Here is a 21,346-nt window from a genome sequence, read left to right on the forward strand (position 1 = left end):
CATTTTTAGATTACTCTGACACAGCTGCGATGTGGATGGTTCCATATGAATCAGAAAACTTCCGTGATGATATTGAAGAGTTATGGCAAAGCTTGAGACCCCTGTACCTCCAGCTTCATACATACATGCGATTTAAGCTTTCCCAACTTTATGGACAAGATAAAGTGAAACCTGACGAACCAATACCTGTGCATCTCCTAGGTAAGGACCTCCAGAACTCATGATTAAAATATTACTTCGAGGTAAGGGAGTGTAGACAAGAAAAACATTAATTTAGTAACCTTTCTAAAAGATATGGAAGGTAATAAATTCAAACTAAATGATTTGATAATGACTAAAACTACTCTACAATTTCATGATCTAGAGCAGAAGACTAAATTTAAAAATTTGGCATTTTTTTATAAGGATTTTTAATAAGACCAAATTCAAGAACTGGTAGTTTACCCTTGAATTGGATACGTCGAGTCTCGTACCTTATATTGCAGAAAAAGGTGTAAGGCTTTGCGTATTATATTTCTCATTCGATATTTTGCTTCAGAGTACTCAGTGAAAAGTCTAGGGATTCGCTTCCCTGTGGTGTAACCATATTGGCAGCCTCTCTTGTTCAGAAGGAGCATACCCTCACGAGTGCAAGGAAAACAAACCCAAACGAAAAGCATATATCATGGTTTAAAGTGCATTTTCTTTCTAGCTACTGAACCATTCGGTAGCTAATATATTTGATTCAACAGGTGTCACAGTCAATACAATCAAAAGAAAAATCACAGTCATTACATAAAAAAAAAAGAGCGACGTGTTACCGATGTTTGGTTTTGTTTTATCTTGACCAGTGTTGACTGGATGTTCGTAGATAGCTGGAGAAATTCGATAGCAAAGTAAAAGCTCTGTCTATTTTATCCCAAGTTCTATTAGTTCATACCACAGTTTGTATTCAAGGGCTCCTAAACCTTTTGATCGCAATGCTAAAATTGGAATATTGGACTCAAAACACGTCAAGTGTGTATTACAAAAACAGTATTTGAGTATCCACAAAGTTGATATCGGAAGGCCTTAGAAGTCACTAAAGACGAATATGAGACTGACTTTTCATTTCCATCACAGCCTGTAACAAAGGATTGTATTTTGTTTATGACAAGGCGGGTATCGAAATAGGTAAATCCAAAGTCAAAATTCAGTAAAGAGTTATTTCACAAGCTCTGTTTGATTCTCGTGAAAATTGGCATTTAAGGGACGTTGAAGTTGTTAATCATACGAGCTAGCTAATGTTGGTTAATAGCATCGTGTATAGTAAATAACAATGTGCATTCCTTGTATTTTTCTCCTGTTCATCATATAGGATGTATGATTATAGAAAGTCAGGGGTGAGTTTAGTCGATCGAAAATCAAAAGCTATAGTGCCCTTTTTAAGAGGTGTATAAATTCAGAGGACACGCAGCACTTTCTCCAGTGCAATCTCTGCCCCGGGCACCACTATAGCCCCGTTTGATATCGAGTCAAAAATTCAAAATACCCAGTTTAATGAAAATGGTAAAATTTGTTGAAAAAGTTTCTTTTTGTTGGCATAATGAGTCCTGCCTCAGGGACAAGTACCTTAAATAATTTAAATAGTCCATTCAAACAGCGGCATCACTGCAGGTTTTGCCTTGTTGAAACCATGCTCGTGCAGGTTTTTTTTATAGCCTCTTGAATCATTAAGTTAAAAATTTAGTAATTTCTAAAATGAGTGTTTTAAAACAAAATACAATATGTAGTTTAAAATTTTTGCAATGGCTTCCAATTAGCGGTGTATTCTGTATTTTTGAATGTTTGATTCGAAATAACTGAAGGATTCCTTGGTTTTCTTAATTGTTTATTATTTGCTTACTTGTTGGTCTTAATAATTGGGGTATCTATAGCAGAGTATAGGGGTCCCTCCCCACCTCCTCTTGAAAAATTCTCAATTATAGACACGCCCTGACTATTTTGGCGCGTCATCATGCAGGGGGTAATAGAGACTACCAATTTTAGGACCCAAAGCAGGACAGTGATGTCAGGGTGGAACTTTCGAGAGCTTGCTTAGCCAGAACTGTGACTGCAAAAGGTACCATAGAGTGACCGTGAGGAGTGACTCCCCTAGACGAAATTATAGCTTTGACTCAGCATTTGCACTGTATTAACCGATAAAATTTTGACAGTGAGTTCGAATCAATGGTGTATCCTGGATTTTGGAAAGAGGACAGATATTAATTTCAATGACATTTTTCTACTCGCAAGATTTTTATGGTGGAACTTCTTCTTTTTTTCTTGCTTGCTCGAAAGATGTTTCATTTGAGTGCACCCCATTTAAGTGAGGACATAATGAAAATATTTGTTACAGGGAACATGTGGGCACAACAGTGGAACAACCTTCTTGAGGATACTATTCCTTTCCCTGGTCTACCGTCAATGGACGTAACTGATACAATGATGAAAAAGGTATGAGCTAGATTCAAGGTGACTATTAAGATACGTAACCAAAATTCTATATGACCAAAACATAGGATAAGAAGTAATAAAAAAATAGTTAAGTAGATTTGATTGTCTGAGAAGTGAAGACCTGTTCCCTATATTGATACCACTTTAGACATATACTTGAGAGAACTGACATGCATTTTTACAAAGTCGATGTCAAGTTCAGCTTGTAAAAACATTATCTATTGTGGAAAACAGAGACGAAAATTAGCACAAAGAGGAATAAGGTAATTGTAATTGCAGATAGTCTAATAATAATCTCCACTAGATTTTTTTTTTCGTTTTTTACATTGAGACAGACACTTTTATCTAATGGCATATTAATCCTGTCCCTCTGGTGTGAAAGTTTTAGGCAATATTAGAAGAAAAAGAGATAGATAGAGACATGTTGGAACAAAAATAAGACCGCCCGTTTCATCGATCAAGTGTCTGATAAAATTAATTAAATGTCAATTGTGTTTTTATAAAACAAAAAAGTTTTAAACGAAGAAAGTGATTCGTAATAATTTCAAATGATTGAAAATGATCAATGTTGTAAAAGAATGATTAGGATAATTAACCTAGTAAATGAGGTCTTTTCTTATTTCAATGAAAAGGAAAAAATATTTTTTCACCACAAAACATTCACTAAAATATTAATTTCTGAAATAAAAAAGAAAGACTTGAAGTGAGTTGGTATAGAGTTTCAAGTCTGCGTTAATAATGTGTTTTTAGTTACAAATTCAAGTATTTCAATATACTTGAATTTTGAGTATTCAAGTATTTCCATTTCATTCTATATTTAAAATTTTGGAGGAAGAAGTCAAAAACAAAGAATGTCTGAAAATCCTGAATGTAAGTGTAAGTTACTAATTGCCCTATGACGGATGTCACAACTTCTGGACTGAAGATTTCTTTATATATTCTTAATCAAAAACATAAAAGAAACATTGCTTATATGAATAGTTACCAACCTGTTTTGAGAATTAGGGGGGAGAGGATTTACTCCCACTAGATCCTCCCAAATTTTAAAATACATTATTCTGGTATCATTGTTGAAAAAAAAAACTATATTACCCACCAACTAGATTTTTAAAATTACTTTTTGTCCCCCTCTTAACATTTTCACGAATTAGTGCCACCGAACCAAATACTTTGAGAATATTTTAATGCTTCTCATAACTGAAGTAATTGATGTACTGTGTTGTAAATTGAGCTAAAAGAAATTGGTGGCTGGGTGGAGGGTGTTTTTTATAAAGGTAGCACTGATGCCTATGTTTAGCTAAACCTCTTACTGTTGTCTTTTCTTTTCACTGGGGCCTTTTTCTTTAATTAGAGATAGGCTATTTGCTCTCAAACTTTCAAAGTTTAAAATTTAGCTTAAAGCTAGACGAATGGCTTGTTTTCTTTAGAAGAATCTACTTTTTTGTGAAATCCAGAATTGACTTTTTTGTGAAATACAGTGACAATTTTAGTATCAAAATCACCCCATAACGAAAAGGAGACACGTCCCCTTTCCTAAATGCCGAAAATGTATGAGCATCTCAATTACAATATGAAACACAGTAAGAAAAAAAAATGAAACAGTGACCACAGCTTATATACCAATACAGTTACGAAAACTCGATTTATTTTTGCGACACAGTGCGCGGTAGCGATGCTAGCGGCTGGAGACAGGAAACTGGCAGCACAGCTTGGATACCAATATTGGTATCTAAGCTGTGTATGCAACAAAACCAAATTCCGTTCCCATCTATGGTGTTGTGGTACGATCTACGCGTTGGAACGCGGGCTTGGGGGAGGCGCCAAGTTCAGAGCTCTGTACTAAAAGCTTCTCATGGGCAAGATAGGAGTTTTCATAACTGTATTCATATCCAAGCTGTGGTTTAGATATGGAAGGGGATAGTTTGTTTCGTACAGTATTACGTAACAGTGTCTCGACTGAAGGATCTGTATGGAAGAAAACTTTTAGTAAGTACTTGTATTTTAGGGTTACACTCCAAAGAAAATGTTTGAAGTTTCAGAAGAATTCTTCACTTCCCTTGGCTTGAGACCAATGACGTATGAGTTTTGGCAAAATTCTGTCATTGAAAAGCCAAACGATGGAAGAAATATGGTCTGCCATGCCTCAGCTTGGGATTTTTGTGACGGGATGGATTTCAGGTAAGGGTCGTTGGCGTCAATTTACAAAAACTGGGGGGACTTACTTGTCAGAGTAAAAGGCAGTCTTATTGTTTTTCTGTGTTTGTTTTTTGTTTTTCTTTCAATTTTTCGATGAAAATACCAAACAAAAGGTGTATTTCAATGAAAACATTGAAAAAACACTTCTCAAAATACAGGGAAGGCAAAAACATGTTGGTGGTAAATCAAAAGTTCTGGGATACTTTTTAAGATTCAAAATTGATTAGAGGGCAATTAGCCCCAACCTTACACCCTTTTTTCCCAAATGCATCTGATCAAAATTTTGAAATTGTCATTTTGTTTTAAATAGTTTCAAGGTAAAATAAATAGCGCTCCGGGGTTGATAAGGTTCCCCACACCCCCAGGGCAAGGGCTATGCAAGTTGCCCATTGTTAGCATTGGGAAAATTGGGAATGTTTGGTCCTGAGCCTCCAAAAAGGCTTAGGGGGCTAAGGTGAAAGGGCCGCCATGTCCCCTAAAGCCCGGGGCGAAGAATGCAACTAATGCAATTCTTCCCTTGTTTACATACAGGATTTTTCGTCAGGAAAAGGGGATATGTTTGATTCTAGGTGTATTCTAAAAAGGCTAAGGGTATTATGGTGAAACTTTGGAGAATGCTGTGGTGAATTTTAAACTAAATCAAAAGGTACTATGGGCATCCTGTTTATCAAAAGGGGGTAACATCTTAAGAACAGATGACGGTATTAAGTTGGAACTTTTAGGGCATGTTAAGGGGGATATTGAAATGTGGTTCGAAGGCTGAAAATCCCCCTACCCTTTTTAACTGCTTATACTATAAAAAAATTGGATAAAATTTTGAAATAGCCATCTTGTTCAAAATAGTGTAAAGGTCAAATAAGTGTTCCTATGGGATGACATAACCCCCCACAGCTTTTGAAAGGGATGTTGAATACAATTGAAAGATTTGCATGTTGGAAAGGGCGTATTAGCAATATCTAAGGAACGGCTGATGGCATTAAGATAAGACTTTCAGGGTATATTGAGGGGGGTGTTGAAGAGTGATTGAAGAGCATTCCATCTTGTCCTATTTTGATGCCCCCTTTCCTAAACAGCGATAAAAATTTTGAAAAGGCGATTCTGTTTAAAAAATTCAAGAAGTCTATTAACTACACCTCCGGGTATGCAATGCCCCCCTAAGGCCCCTGGATAAGGATTGTGAATTGTAGAATTAGCTCTTTTTATATGCAAGATTTGTTATTAGGAAAAGTGGGGAATGTTTGATTCTGGGTGTGTATAATAAAATGCGTAGATGAAGTATCTCAAGAACGGTTAAGGGTTTAAGTTTAAGCTCTCAGGGCATGTTGAGGGGGATATCAAAAAATGGTTTGAGGGAAAGCAGTCCTCCTCCCACACCTTTTTATCTGCCCTCCCTCCAAACACATTTTATCAGTATTTTGTCGTCTATGACAAAATATGTCATATTTTGGACTATGTCGTCCGGGGACGACATAGTCCCTCACAGCCCCTGGGGCAAGTGTTGTAAGTTGTATTGTTCTTATATAAGGCTGGTTATTGGAAAAAGGGGGCACGGTACGTTTGATCCTGAATCTTCAAAAAGACTAAGGGTATCAAGGTAAAACTCTTAGAAAATGTTGAGGGAAATGTGAAACAAAATCAAGCACAATATGCGTAGGAGGGTTGTCAGAAGGGTACTTTACTTAAATTGAAATATATTATAAACATTTTCTTTATATCTATAATATTGAAAAATAAACAAAAAATGCATCAAAATGAAATCTAGAATTGTTGAGATTTCCAGGGGTTAGTATCATTATATACTAAATACTCAGTTTATTTTCATTTGTCGTCGATGTTTTGAAAAACTAAAGAACACTGAATAAATACATTCAGTTTCCAATGGAACGGAAATGCTGCAATATGCTTTTGAGCTTTTATGGTTTGGGGAGGGGGAAGGGGGAAGTAGTCAAAGTGCTGTTTATGGTATTTTTTGTTGATTTAAGGTTTGGCTTGTATATTTAATTTTATATTTAGCCATTTTAAGATTTATTTATTTATTAATCTATATCCGTATATGTTATCTTTGTGTTTGCTGTGATCATTTATTTTAATCTTTGTTCGGCTTGGGTTTTATTTATTCTTTTTAAGTTGTTTCTGGTCATTTTGAGTTATATAATCAGAGGACTTATTTCAGCTGGTCTTGAGTTGAATGTGGTCCCTCTTTTCTGCAATTTTTTTCAGTTAATCTTAAAAAAAAGTAAAGAATTTAACTTATAGTAAAGTCGTGCCTGGACAAAATAAATTTTTTGAAGGCAATATGGTATGATATGTATTGTAACTTTAAGTTTATCCAAGGTCTTAGCCAGGGGGCACGGGTTGGACGGTTACTATGAAAATAAGAATAATTACCCTCATTTAAAATATTCTTATTATAAAACAATTTATCATTACTTGGGATAGATCTTTGCCAAAAAAAATATTGTAGAGAGAGAGAAGTTCATATTTGATCTCTTCTTTTTAATAAAATAAAAAAAAGTTTTTTTTCCAGCTGAAAGTAAGACGCAACATTAAGATTCAAAACGACAGAGATTATTACGTATCTAAGGGGATTGTCTCCTCCGCAATACCTCGCTCTTTACGATAAGGTTTTTTGGCAATTTTAAAAAAAAGCTTCTTATTGTTCCAATCAAATACCCCTTGTGTTTAGGAGTCGATCTTAAAGAATTGGGACGAAATTCAAACTTTAGCGTAAAGAGTGAGGTATTGAGAAGAAGATAGCCCCACTCAGATACATAATAATTTCTGTTCGCTTTAAGTTTTAATGTTGCTCCTTACTTTCAGTTGAAAAAACTTTTTTTTTTATTTGTGGTTTTTTAAATAGTTCCGATAAATCTGGCTGCACCTCCACGGGAAAGTCCCCCTCTCAAGGAATTCTCTAAGGCAATTCAATCTTTATAAAAATTTTAACCTGAACAATTACCCTTAACACTTCCACACTTAAAATTGAGTCAGCAAAGAGAAAGTAAGACAAATAAAAAGAACTTCTTATAAGAAATCAGGCAAATTTTCCAGTGTGAAATTTCCCCTGAAGAGCTCACCACCCGGAAACTTCCCTTCACATGGAAAATTTCCTTGTGGAAAATCCCTAGCAGAAAATTTCCCGTGTCCCACCCCAAAAATGTATGCATACTTTCCAATAACAAATACTCTACGTAAACAACGGACACATTTTTTAGATGAAAGAGTTTTCCCCAGGGGCTGAGGGGAGGTCTTGGTATCTCCAAAGGCACTGCTATTGGACCTGTCAACTATGCTGAACGAAGGAGCTATTTTAAATTTTGATCAGACAGTTTTTGGGGGAACAGGGACGTGGGAGCGGGTCAGTTGCCACCTAATCTTTTTGCTCATTTTAAAAGGGCACTATAACTTTTAATTTCCGTTCTAATGAGCCCTCTCCAGATATTATAGATACTAGTTCAATAAGATCAACCCTTGGAAAAAAACATGCATCCATTATCTTTCTTCTGGAAAAAAATTTCATATTTTCGCAGATAGGCACTTGAAACCTGTGCTGTAGGGTTCTCTGAGACCCAGTTGGGACGTTTTTTTTGCAGCCTGGTCTGCTAATTCATTTCCTGCTATATCACAGTGCGCTGCAGCCCATATAAATAGAACTGATATACTCATTCTTGCTAGTTATGCAGCCAAATTTTCAATCTTAATGGCAGTATTTCTTGCTTGGTGTTGCTGATGTGAAAGATAATCCAGAGCTAACTGTGAATCAGTGCAGACATTATAATTCTGGTGTTTGATATCTATTTAGCTTGATAGGGCTGGAAGGGAAAACTTAATTGGCATAAGCTCTGCAGAAAAAATTGTCAGGTTAGGGGGTAAACGGTAGGAAAGAAGCAGGCTCTGGGAGGTTATAAATACTGCAAAACTGCCTCTTTTTGTGTCTTTGAGCCATCTGTGTAAACTTGGATGTAGTCCTGATATTCTGCCAACTCTCCCTGGAATATAATTTTCATCAATGCTTTGGAAAAACCTTTCTTTTTTGCAATGCTGATCTTAGGAATAATCAACTCCCCAATTCATTTCGAGGCTCTAGGAGAATCATCATCCAAATTAACAGGCAGCCTGCCATTCTCCAAGATTTCTTCCGTGCCAGGAAGGCAAAGGAATCTCCGGAAAGAGGCCATCTCTGTTGGTTTAAAGCAGACGTCGGAGTTAGGGTGGCTAATGATGTCTTTGTAGATAATGTGGTTCTTGAGTCTTTGCTTCTTTGCAAAATATATTGGAAGGAGATATTTCTTCTTCTGGAGTGAAGAGACTGGATCCCCACTTCTCAGTACATAGCTGAAAAAGGAGTTGATTTTAGGGCTCTTTGTAAGATTGCAGGACTAGTGTCAAGTTTTTTCAGGAGACATTCCTTAGCGCAGTGGTTTCCAAACTTTATTTCACCATGGCTCCCTTAAAAATATATAGCTACACGAAGCTCACCTTCTGCAAACAAACGAGTACAAACTTTCAATTTCATTCCAGCTATTGCAGAAAATCCTGCTTCGTACATATAAAATTTTGCGAACGGCAGCAATACTCTTAGTTTTATTTGATAAATATCATATTACCTCAACATGTTTGCGTCCTCATTTTGATTTTGTTTGATGGAGATTGTAATTTCTGCTTTGACTTAATGTTTCCTCCGAACTCCTATGTACATTTTTATTTCTTTTTTTTTCAAGAAAGATCACGTATGCATCAGGAGTTATCGTATCGAACCCGTGATCACAGAATATTGAGAGAGGGCTCATTTGATCTGAAATCAAAAGTTCTAATGCACTTTTTAAGTGACCAAAATATTAGAGGTTGGCTAGCCCCCCTCCTGCGCTCATTTATTGTCCAAAGTCACCCGATGAAAATTCTGAGCTAGCCATTTTATCAGCATAATTGAAAAATATAATAAATATGTCTATGAGGATGACTTGAACCCCCTCAGTACCCAGGGGAAGGGCTGCAAGCTATGAACTTTGTCCATTGTTTACATATAGTATTGGATATTCGGAAGTATACGGACGTTTTTCAGGGTAATTTTTATGGTGGAAAGGGGGGGGTGTACGTGGGAAGATTTTTCTATGAAGGAATTTTTCGTGGGTGAAGGGAGTTTTCCATGGAAGAGGAGCTGGATTTCCCAGCATTTTTTTTTTAAACTGAAGTTTTCAACTGAAAGTAAGGAGCAACATTAAAACTTAAAACGAACAAAAATTAATACGTGTATGAGGGGGTTACCTTCTCCTCAATGCTTTGCTCTTTACGCTTGAAGTTTTTTTTAAACCATTAGAAGAGCTTATTCTTCTAATTAAAAAGTTTTTGTGATCCATTCTTTAAATAACTGGAACAATAACGATCCCCGTCATATACGTAATAATTTTTGTTCGTTTTAAGTCTTAATGTTACTTCTTACTTTCAGCTGAAAAAATTTATTTTTCTATTTTTTATTTAATCTGATATGAAGAGCTGCTTTGTAGAGCATGCGGTGAGTCGAGAGAATATCGGGTGTTATCATTTTAATTAATGCTAGAAGGTGAGTTTTTGTGTCATGACATTGACTTAGCACTGTATGTATTATTCCACAATATACCTTTCTCATTAAATTGAAACTTCACTGGATGTTACTTTGCAAGGAATGAGTTTCCAAAAAAATGAATTCAGTTATATTGTTCTCTTCAACATATTGAAAATATACAATTAAATTGTCTCCCTAAAAGGATTATCCAGCGGCATCTATAAAATCTCGCCAATTTTATTTTAACATGGTGACCAAGCCTTTGTTCAGCCTGGGCCAGTAAACCTCGTTAGTCTCGAAAGGGTTAGGATATTTTGTATGACTGCTTAGTTTTAATATCATTTGATGTTTTTTCTGTCCTTTTTAATGCTCACACCTCCCCATAGACTAGTCCGTGCCTCCCTAGGGAGTCCGTGCCTCCCAGTTTGGCAAACGCTGCCATAGCAGATCCATATATAAATAATCCATAGTCTATCTTGGACATCACCACTGACTTGACAATAGTTGAACCAAAGGCTGTGGGGGCTCCTCTTCTTCCAAGGCAGAGAGCATTAATGAAGTCTTGTCTTTGTTTGAGACTGCCAATCAGCTCATCCATATGGTGTTTCCATGTCATTTTCTCGTCAAATACAACTCCCAGAAAGTGTGCATATTCTGCAACTACAATTTCCCTTCAGTTCCACAATTCAGTTCAGTCCAGCCAGGAAGCAGCCAGATTATAAATTTTGTGGAAAAACACACTCGCTGACTTATGGCTTGAGAAAAACCATATTATTACTATTTGCCCAAATGATAGCATATCTACAGCCTTTTGGGAGGCTGCCTGTAAGCATAAAGGGTGTCTCACCACAACTGATTAGTGCACGAAACTTATAAGAGCTCTCATAAAATAAATTATTTTTTTTTATAATGTAGATTGATCTTTCATAAAAGCTTAATATAGGCATAACAACGATTCTTTTTATGACAAACGCAAAACTGCACAAACACAATTAGGATTTCAGCTTTCATAATATTACTGGAAGCTTGCCAAAAAACATCCGCTATGGGTAAGATTTTAACCAAAACTATTTACGAATTAGAGGGGTGCTGTTGGTGTAAATATTACACAAGGCAGTAAACTCTCTTAGAAAAAAGAAGCGAACGAATCCCTTCCATCCTAGGGCTCACTTTCCGCAAGGATTTTACGCACCTTTTCATGCAGTAACTTCATTGGGGACAAGACAGTGGTGTGTGTTCCTCCTACGATCTAGAATGCATAAAACAAACTCAAAAGCACAATTTTTCGCAAAAATGCAATTCATACACTGCTTTTAATTCCCCCTCCCTCCCAAAATGACATACCTTCTTAAGTTACGCTAGTCGCATGTGCACCATAAACTGGACATGGATACTTTAATACAATAATCATGCTCAGTGACTAATAAACTTTTTGAATATGCTTGAATATAAATAAATATCCATTCCTAGGATAAAGCAATGTACAACTGTGACAATGCAAGACTTGATAACTGTTCATCACGAAATGGGGCATATTCAATATGACCAGCAGTATAAGAATCAGCCAAAGCTCTTCCGTGGTGGGGCAAACCCCGGGTTCCATGAAGCAATTGGAGATACTCTGGCACTTTCTGTTGCAACTCCAAAACATTTGAATATTATCCAGTTGCTGGAGTCAAGCAGTAATAGTATGGAAGCAGATATTAACGCCTTGTATTCCTTTGCAGTCGAAAAGGTAAGTTTATCGTAGGGTGCGCAATGGTGCTGTCTAAGTATAGAGCGATGTGGGCACAATGTATTATTTATTTATTTTTACCAGGGCACTTCGTATCGAAGGAGTTGTAGTAGAAACTTCGAAAAGCGTTCTTTAAATTGGAAATTGAAAGGGCTAGTGCCCTTTTTAACAGTCGAAAATGATTGGGGGGGGGGCAAACAACCCTCCTCTCCTGCCCCACATTTCCCCAAACACATCCAATTAAAATTTTGAGATAGTCGTTTTGTTCAACGTAGTTAAAAGATCTGGAAAATATGTCTTAGTGGATGACTACTCCCCCACAGCTCTAAAGGCAAGGGTTTTAAGTTAGGCCCTTGGGGCATAGAAGGTTTTTACAGAAAGTTTGGTTGTATAAATTCCGGAGGGGGCTCATTGGATTAGTAATCAGAAGTTCTAGTACCATTTTCGATATTCAAAATGATTGGAGGATGGATTTCCCTCTCCCCCTACGCCCATCAATTCCCAAAACATAGCTAATCTAAATTTTGAGATAGCCATTTTGTTCAGCGTATTTGAAAGGTCTGAAAATTGTGTCTTGTAGAATGAGAACCCCCACAGCCCTCAGCGCAAGGGTGTAAGTTATCCCCTCGTGGAAAATAAGTTTATTTATGAAAAGAAAGGTCGTACAAACTCCGGAGTTGTTTATTGGATTGGAAATCAGATGTTCTAGTGCCCTTTTTGTGCTAAATGTTGAACTAACCAAAAGAAAATATTTCCATCCTAATGTTAGTGCTTCTACTCATGCTACTACTACTGTTTCTATTCTTACTACTTCTATTACTATAACTTTCACTAAAGCTTAAGTTACTTCTATTAATTCTACTGTTACTACTACTACTGCTGCTATTAAAACTAAGAGTAATAAGGTGAAAATTGGGATATACAGAAACTGTATGGAACTAATTTGAAACGCACTATGCCCACCCAGTTTGTCAAGTGGAAGCATCAGAAATGCTTCAGGAACGGTTGGGGGTGTTAAGCTGAAAATTTCGGTGTGTGCTGAAGGGGATGCTGAAGAAACCAAAGGTGCTATGTGCATTCTGCTGCTAATGCTGTTACAACTATTGCTGCCGCGCCAGCTAAGAGCATTTAATTGAAGCTTTTAAGGAATATTTTGGTGGATGTAGAACTAAATCAAAACAAATTATGAGTATGTGGACTTTCGAAAAGGTGACAAAGTAACATCTGAAGAACAACTTGTATTATTTAGACCTTTAAGGGTAACTTGACTTTGAACTGACTTTGAACTAGCCACAAGGTGCTATGTGTATACTTTTAATGCTACCATTAGAGTTACTGAAACTAATGACGCTAAGGGTATTAAGGTGAAAATTTTAAGGAAGGTCTAGGAGGAGCTTCAATTAAACGAACAAACCGTTTGCAAGCAGGTTTTCAAAAGGGCATATAAGCAATATCATAGGCAGCACCACTCTATAATGGCTAGAAATATCATTGAAACTTTTAAAGGAGCAGATCCGATTCAAAGTTAAAAGTTCTGGTGCCCTTTTTCTGAGTAAAAGCAGGGCAAGAGCCCGCCTTTTATGAGATTAGAGGGCAAGAGCCCTCCTTTTATGAGATTGGAGGGCAAGTAACCGTTCTCTCAAGAACATTCATTTTCCAAACGCATCCAGTCAAGATTTTGAGACAGCCATTTTGTTCAGCATTGTAGAACGGTCTAGCAACTAGGTCTTTAGAGATATTGAGTATGTCAAACTCCTACATAATTGTCCCATTATGTTTTAAACTAAATCAAAAGCTTTATGATTATGGTTGCCAATAAGACACCTCAGCAATATATCAAGAACGACTGGGAATTAAGTTGAAACTTTTGGGGCTACTACTATTACTAGATATCCTTTTACACTTTAAACAAGTAAAAAGATTGTAAGAGTATCCAGGCTGTTAAAGAGAATAGATAGAATCTTATAGAATAATATTAAGTTTTATTTTTCAGGTCAACTTCAGAAGTTATAAAATTAGATTAAAAAATACTGTTTGTGTCAGGATTAAAAGCTGTTGAAAAGGTTTCTCCAACATTAAATAGCAACCCAAACTGGATTCTTATAGAAAACAACCGAAAAAATATAAAGATTTTTTTTCGATGAAAAAGACTATGTAAATAAAACACGAACAGAAATTAATTAAAAAAACTTTTTCCACAATACAAGTTTTTCAACGAAAAGTAAAGAGCTCTATTTAGCCAAAAATGAGCAGAAATAAAGTCAAATAATCTTCCAAGCGTAATACTGCCACAAATCACCATCAATAAATACATGAAACATGAAACGAACAGAAATTACAATAAATAGCCAAGTTAAACTCAAGACGGGTAAACATTAATGTGAGTAGGGCTGATAACCCCCATGTCTTCTCTAGACTAGAACATAAATTGTGCTTTAGTGAAAAAAAAAATACGTTTTATGTTTTCATTTTTTTACTTTCATAAGTAAAAAATTATCAAACTTTAAGGAATAAAAGTCAGTATGTGTGAATTAAACTGACAATACACGGTCTTTTTTTTTTAGTAAAGTGCAAATTATGGTCTGGTTTTGAGAAGGCATTGGGGATTTTCAGCCTCACTCATGTTAATTTTTGCTCGTTTTGAGTTGTACTCTGCTATTTATTGTAATTTCTGTTCGTTTTGAGTAGCATTTATTTATTGATGGTAGCTTTATTTATTTCTGTTCGTTTTGAGTTTCATTTATTTATTATGGTAGCTTTACTCTTGGAAGGTTGTTTGACTTTATTTCTGCTCATTTTTGGCTTAATGGAGCTCTTTACTTTTCTTTGAAAAACTTGTTCTATGGAAAACCTTTTTTAAATTAGTTACAAGATATGATACATTCATGATTACACATACGTACAATAAAAACACTATTCTATTCCCCAAAGGCTCCCTGACCTGAGATTATTTATTCCCCCAAAAGGGTCATAGCATACATTTATATATTATAGGTTATATACATATATACTATATGTAAATATGTACATGGTGTGATAGTTACTTTATGAAAATATGGTATGTACATGTAGGTAAACTATACGCAATTAGTTTTCAAAATTTTCATTATAAACTTTTAGCAAAAGCCACTGGAAAACTAGCGCACATACCATTGCTGATTCGAATATTCGTTCGTAAGTAGTGTTGGTATTTGCATATAATATTCCCGTATGTTTTGTGTTCTTTCTGTTTTCGTTTTTACTACGCTTTTTAAGTGGTTGCAAAGCGATTCATAAATGATTATTAATAAGCATTTGTCTTATTAAACAACTAATAATTGTAAATTTGTATACACATCCTTTCTTGGAAGCGGCACTACATTTTTTCTAAACCATATTGGCTTTTAAATTTTTGGAAGCACTTCTCTTTTTTATAAATTTTTCTATTTAAATCGATTAAATAAATAAATCAGAAGAATTGCTCGTATAGTAAAAAGCCATAAGGTTCAATGTATTTCTTCTTCTTTTTTTGTTAGAGCAACTTCACATGGAATGGATAGTCGTATAAATTTCGGAGGGGGCTATTTGGATTGAAAATTGCAAGAGTTAGTCCCTTTCTAAGAGTCAAAAATGATTGAAGGGAAATCAGCCCCCCTCCCACGCTCCTTATTCCTCAAACGCATATGATCAAAATTTTTAGGTAGTATTTTGTTCAAAACAGTCAAAAGGTCAAATAACCAAACCTCCAGCGTTGACATAGCCCCCACAGCCTCCATGGCAAGGGTTGTAAGCTACGCAAGCTGCCTATTGTTATCATATAAGGTTTTTTATTGGGAAAAGTGGGAATATTTGATCCTGCGTCTCCAAAAAGGCTTGGGTATTAAGGTGAAACTTTTAGAACATGTTGAGAGGGATACAGACCAGAGTAAGAAGCACTGCATCTTTGCAGCTATTATTATATGTGCAAGCTGGTCGTCAAAAGGGTGGATCAGCAACACCTAAGGAACAGCTGAGGGCATTAAGTTGAAAATTTCAGGGATGTTAAAGGGGGGGCGAAGGTTGATCGGAGGGCAACCAGCCACCCTATCCTTTTTATATCCCCCTCCTCTCAAGACTGATCGAAATTTTGAAAGAGGTATTTTCTTCAAAATAGTCAAAAAGGTCTACTAATTATGCCTCTGGGGATGTCATGCCCCTCACAGCTCTGGGGCAAGGATTGTAATGCGTATGGTTTGTACATTGTTTACATGCAAAATTCATCATTATGAAAGGTGGGAATAAAAGATTCCTGGCGTATCTGACAAGGCTAAGGGTATTAAGGTGAGCCTTTGGGAAACATTGTGTGTTGTACTAAACTAAATAAAAAGACACTTTGTACATCCAGTTTGTCAAAAAAGGCGTATCTGCAATATCTTAAGAATGGCTGAGGATATCAAGTTAAAATTTTAAGGGCAGATTGAGGGGAATGTTGAAAAGTGGCCAGAGAGCAACTAGCCCCCCTTCCATGCCCTTTTTGCTGCCTTCCCCCTGAAGACATTCAATTAAAACTATGAAATAGATATATGCTTAAAAATAGACAAAAGGTCAAATAACCATGCTTCTGGGGATGGCATATCTCCCCAAAGCCTATGGAACAAGGGTTCTAAGTTATAAAGGGGCATATTTGGCCCTGAGTCTCCAAAAAAGGCTGAAGATTATTAAGGTGAAGCTTTAAGAAAATGTGAAGGGGGATGTCGAATAAAATAAAACCAGACTATGTGTGTGATTGATGTCAAAAGAGCGTAACAGCAGTACCCAAGGGGTGCCTGAGGGTATTAATTTTACGCTTTCATGGTGTATCGAGGGGGATGCTGAGGATTGATTGGATGGTAACCACCTATCCTCCGCTTTTGTCTTTTTAGACGTCTCCCTTAACATTAATAGAAAGTTTAGAAAGCCATTTTATTGAAAATAGTCAAAAGGTCTAACAATTTAGCTTCCTGTGATGTCATATTCCTATACCTCCTTGTCCAAGGAATGTAAATCATGAATTTTTTCCATTTTTAAATGCATGATTGATCATTGGGAAAAGGGGGGGGGTATTTTTGGTTTTGGGTGCGTCCGGCAAGGCTAAGGATATCAAACTAGAAGCCATCGGAATTTTGAGGGATCATGAGCTAAACGAAAAGACCCTGTGTGCATCCAAGCTATCAAAAAGGCGTATCCGAAATATGTTAGGACTGGGTAAAGGTATTAACTTGTGACTTTTCGGGCTGCAACTACTGGAACTGCTACTGTGGCTGCAAATATGACTAGTTGTGACTTCTACAGCAACTACTTGTTGCTACAACAAAGATAACTAGTGACGGTGACTACTTGTGACTTACGCCAATTAACTACGGCAAACCGGCAACTTTTCAAACTTGAAACTTTTCTGTTTTGTAAGAGTTTAGTCAAAAAACCCTCATAACAAAAAGAGTCAATGCCGTATACCACAGAAAAAAAGTCACAGATCCAACTGTATCAAGATTTTAGTATTGGCGACCCATTGACGTCATACAGATAGTTAGAAATTGTACCAAAATTCTTTGGTGACATGGGATAGAAATTATAAGAAAAGAGTGAACATGACATTATAAATAGGATTCCGGTTTTTCTGAAGGTATTCCGTAGATTCCGTAACTACATTCTTTTGCCCATAGACAGACATTAAATTTTGTAGATATAGGGAAAATCTATAGAAACACTGGTTGCCAGCTAGCTGTCCTAGCTTCCGTATAAACAGCCCAGTGGTCTTCCTATTAGGTATGTCTTAGCACCAAATTATTTAGATGTTCCATAGCTTAAAATCTTATCCCCTTAAGCTTATTTCCTAAAATCCTTGAAAATAGTGGCTTCTGGGGAGTGGAATGGACTGTGTTAGGAAAATGATCTCTTATCGGATAATACTTTGTTTACTATTTAATCAAAGTCTATCTATTTTAAAGTCATAAAAGGAAAAGTTGGTACATAGCCCTCACTAAAATAGCCTTTAGTATCCAATTTAAAGACAGAACTCACCCCTCCAATACTTCTTACAAATAATCACTCTCTAATTTCCCAATACTTGGCAAATAAAATATTGGCTACCCTAAACTAAATGTACTTTTATCTCGATAGATAGATAGATAGATAAGTGTATTTCAAAAACCCGTGGGCCATATACACAAAAATATAAATAAATAACAAATAAGCAAGGAAATTAACAACAGTACGAACACGCACAAAAAACAGAATTCAACGCAAAAAGTACCTAATCTAACTACAAAAGAAATTAATCATATAAAACTTTTTCTTTTTATTAAAGATTTATTTATATATACTCCCACTCGAAATATTGTGGTTGGGTTACTATTTTGTAGAATACCCGGAAGCATCAAATTAACCCCATGCAAATAAATTTCCCGTAAATCCAAGAGCACCGGGCATTTCCGGAGAAAATGATCCAAGTCTTCATCATCATCTTTGCAAAGGGGACAAACATACCGCCTATCAGGACCAACTATCATTTTATTTTTGTCGAACGTTTTTTGCCTGTTCTGGATTGGAAGACAATTTGTCCTAAGCTGAATCCAACGACGTAGAATCATAGCCGGTAAGTTAAATTTAAAATAAACTTCCTCCCCAAAACCAGGTTTTGCCTGATTATAATGTTGCAGGGTTGTAGAATCAAAAACCAGCCCTTGCCAATGCTGAATTTCCTGACTCTCTAATATAAATCGTACTTGGCTTTCTAAATTTGTTGGTACATCACGAGAGCAAAGACCATTATTCCATAAATAAGGCATTCCTACTTTTTCTAGTAATGATTTAATTTGGGATGGCCACGAGGTTTTTAAACCACATTTCAACATCTCTTCATATGCCGCTCTTACTAGTCTATCTTCATTACTCTTAGTTAACTTCAACCAGAACCTAAGCATTAAAATATACCTACGTAGCTTTAAAGAAAACAGGCCCATATCACCTTTCAGAATCTGTGAATGAGTTGTCTGATGTAGACCAAACACTCTTTCATAATACTGGAGCTGAAGGGACTCCAGTTGCTGCACCGTTTCTCCACCCCATATCTCTGCTCCATATTCTATCACGGGTAAAATTTTTGTGTTAAATTTGTTTTTTGTTTTTATCTCGATATGATACCACAAATACACAGCAGTATTATACCGACACATTGATGTTCTTGAGAAGAGTCGATATTTTTGAGACCCAAAAATTACCCTTTGTGTAATGCTGTGCTCCAGAACTTGGTTAATGTTAGTGATCGTAATTTATTTGCTATTATCTTTAGTCTAAAATGACAGATAACAAAAAATTTAGCCCTAGAATACTTATAATGCATGTAGTCTGTTCTGTATTTATAGTAATAAAAATACCTATAATTTTTTACTATTTATTGTCTTGGATCCTTTTTTTGAGTTCATAATTGTGACACGCAGACTTAAAAGCATGGGATGGGTCTTCCTTTTTTTTTTTTTTTAATCTAAAGGCCTGTTTTATTAAGAAAGAATTCTGCCAATTCATTCCTTGCTATCTAAATTTTGTTAAGGAATTATATTAACTTTAGTTAACCGAAAAGGACTGGGTAATCTTTTTGTTTTATTAAGGAATGATTTTTCCCTGTCCAGCCAAGTTAAGGAATGATAAGAATCATCCTTACCAGAACATGAAAAGTTTGCCTAATCCTTTTGGTTAAGGTAAAGTTGATATTATTCCTTAATAGAACATAGAAAATGAAGAATGAACTGCAATGATGCTTTCTTAACAAGATTGGCCTTTAGGTTCATAAGGGGCTGGTAACCATCTTCTCTCAATGGATTTCAGACCATATGAAATAGTAGACTTGAATTTGCGTTCTTTTGTGTTGAAACTGCATTCTGAAATGTTGTTCTATTGACAGATTGCCTTTTTACCGTTCGCTTACTTGATGGATAAATGGAGATGGGATGTATTTGAAGGAAAAGTTAAACCATATCAATATAATTGCCATTGGTGGAAACTAAGGTAAAATTTTTTACTCTCTCTCTCTCTCTCTCTCTCTCTCTCTCTCTCTCTCTCTCTCTCTCTCTCTCTCTCTCTCTCTCTCTCTCTCTCTCTCTCTCTCTCTCTCTCTCTCTCTCTCTCTCTCTCTCTCTCTCTCTCTCTCTTTCTCTCTCTCTCTCTCTCTCTCTCTCTCTCTCTCTCTCTCTCTCTCTCTCTCTCTCTCTCTCTCTCTCTCTCTCTCTCTCTCTCTCTCTCTCTCTCTCTTTCTCTCTCTCTCTCTCTCTCTCTCTCTCTCATTATTGACAGGCTGTGTCAATAAATCATAGTGTCATAGTAGTTCTAATCATAGTCAATTTTAGTTCTTGTCATAGTGAATTGCTAATTTCTACCCTTCTGTACTTCAAGATAGAAATGTTAGCCCCCATAGAGCCATAAGATATGGAGAGCAAATTTGAAGATACCCAATTGGCCTTAAGCCACCGATTTCGCATTTTTTTTTTTTTTCTTTTTTTTTTTTTTTTTTTTTTTTTTTTTTTTTTTTTTTTTTTTTACTATTTGAAAGGCGTGTTAGATATTTTTTTAGATAAAGGGATAATGAATTTGTATTTTGTTTCAGGGAGGAATATCAAGGAGTCAAAGCGCCATCAGTAAGATCTTCTGATCATTTTGACCCTGGTGCTAAGTATCATATAGCAGCTAATGTTGAATACCTTCGTTACTTCGTTTCTTTCATCCTCCAATTTCAGTTCCACAAGTCACTTTGCATAGAGGCCGGTCAATATGATCCACAGAACCCGTCAGCTAATCCATTGCATAACTGTGATATTTATAAAAGTGAAGCTGCTGGGACAAAGTTGGCGTAAGTGCTAGTTTTTTATCGAAAATATTTTAATATAAGTGCTAGTTTTTTATCGAAAATATTTTTTCAACGAAACAAAAATTGCCAGGGAGAATTTTCTAAAAACAAAAGAAAAAGAGTCTTTGTAGTAGCTTTTCTCTTGTGCCTCGTGCGCAAAATTCATAAATTGCAGGAGAATAAAACCAGAATTAATTATCACAATTTCCAGCTTAGGACACGCTAAAAGTGCCCTGTATGCTGTAAGTCCTTTACTAAGTTCCATCCCTGTCTCAATATATATGGGATAAGATAAAATCATTCTACTTCAAATGTGAGATTGTTTGGGCCTTCAGCCATCACAAATACCCTAGCTTTAAAGTGTCTACTAGGATATTCAGTGTTGCTATTTTTCTTGTTAACCCTCATCCCCCTCTCTGTCTCCCTCCCCCCTCCTCTGTAAAATCGCTTAAGGACGATTCAGCCTGAAAAAAAAACTTAACATACTTTCATTTGGAAAAGACTGTAATTTTTAGTCGTTTTTCCGATCACTCTGGAAATCCCCCCTTCCCTCGAATTTTTTTCCCGGAAATCCAAACACACT

The 21,346-nt window shown here is 36.0% G+C and overlaps 1 protein-coding gene across 1 annotated transcript in view; it reads left to right on the top strand.

The window, feature by feature from the left end:
- Positions 1 to 21,346, top strand: part of LOC136031332 (angiotensin-converting enzyme-like) — a 102,357-nt gene that overhangs the window by 69,910 nt on the left and 11,101 nt on the right. Inside the window, exons 6-11 of the mRNA XM_065710815.1 lie at positions 10 to 201; positions 2,357 to 2,454; positions 4,460 to 4,632; positions 11,663 to 11,927; positions 19,825 to 19,928; positions 20,524 to 20,766. Coding sequence (XP_065566887.1) covers positions 10 to 201; positions 2,357 to 2,454; positions 4,460 to 4,632; positions 11,663 to 11,927; positions 19,825 to 19,928; positions 20,524 to 20,766 — 1,075 coding nt within the window. The remainder of the gene's footprint in view (positions 1 to 9; positions 202 to 2,356; positions 2,455 to 4,459; positions 4,633 to 11,662; positions 11,928 to 19,824; positions 19,929 to 20,523; positions 20,767 to 21,346) is intronic.

The sequence above is a fragment of the Artemia franciscana genome, chromosome 9, assembly GCF_032884065.1.
Source record: "Artemia franciscana chromosome 9, ASM3288406v1, whole genome shotgun sequence".
Lineage (NCBI taxonomy): Eukaryota > Metazoa > Arthropoda > Branchiopoda > Anostraca > Artemiidae > Artemia > Artemia franciscana.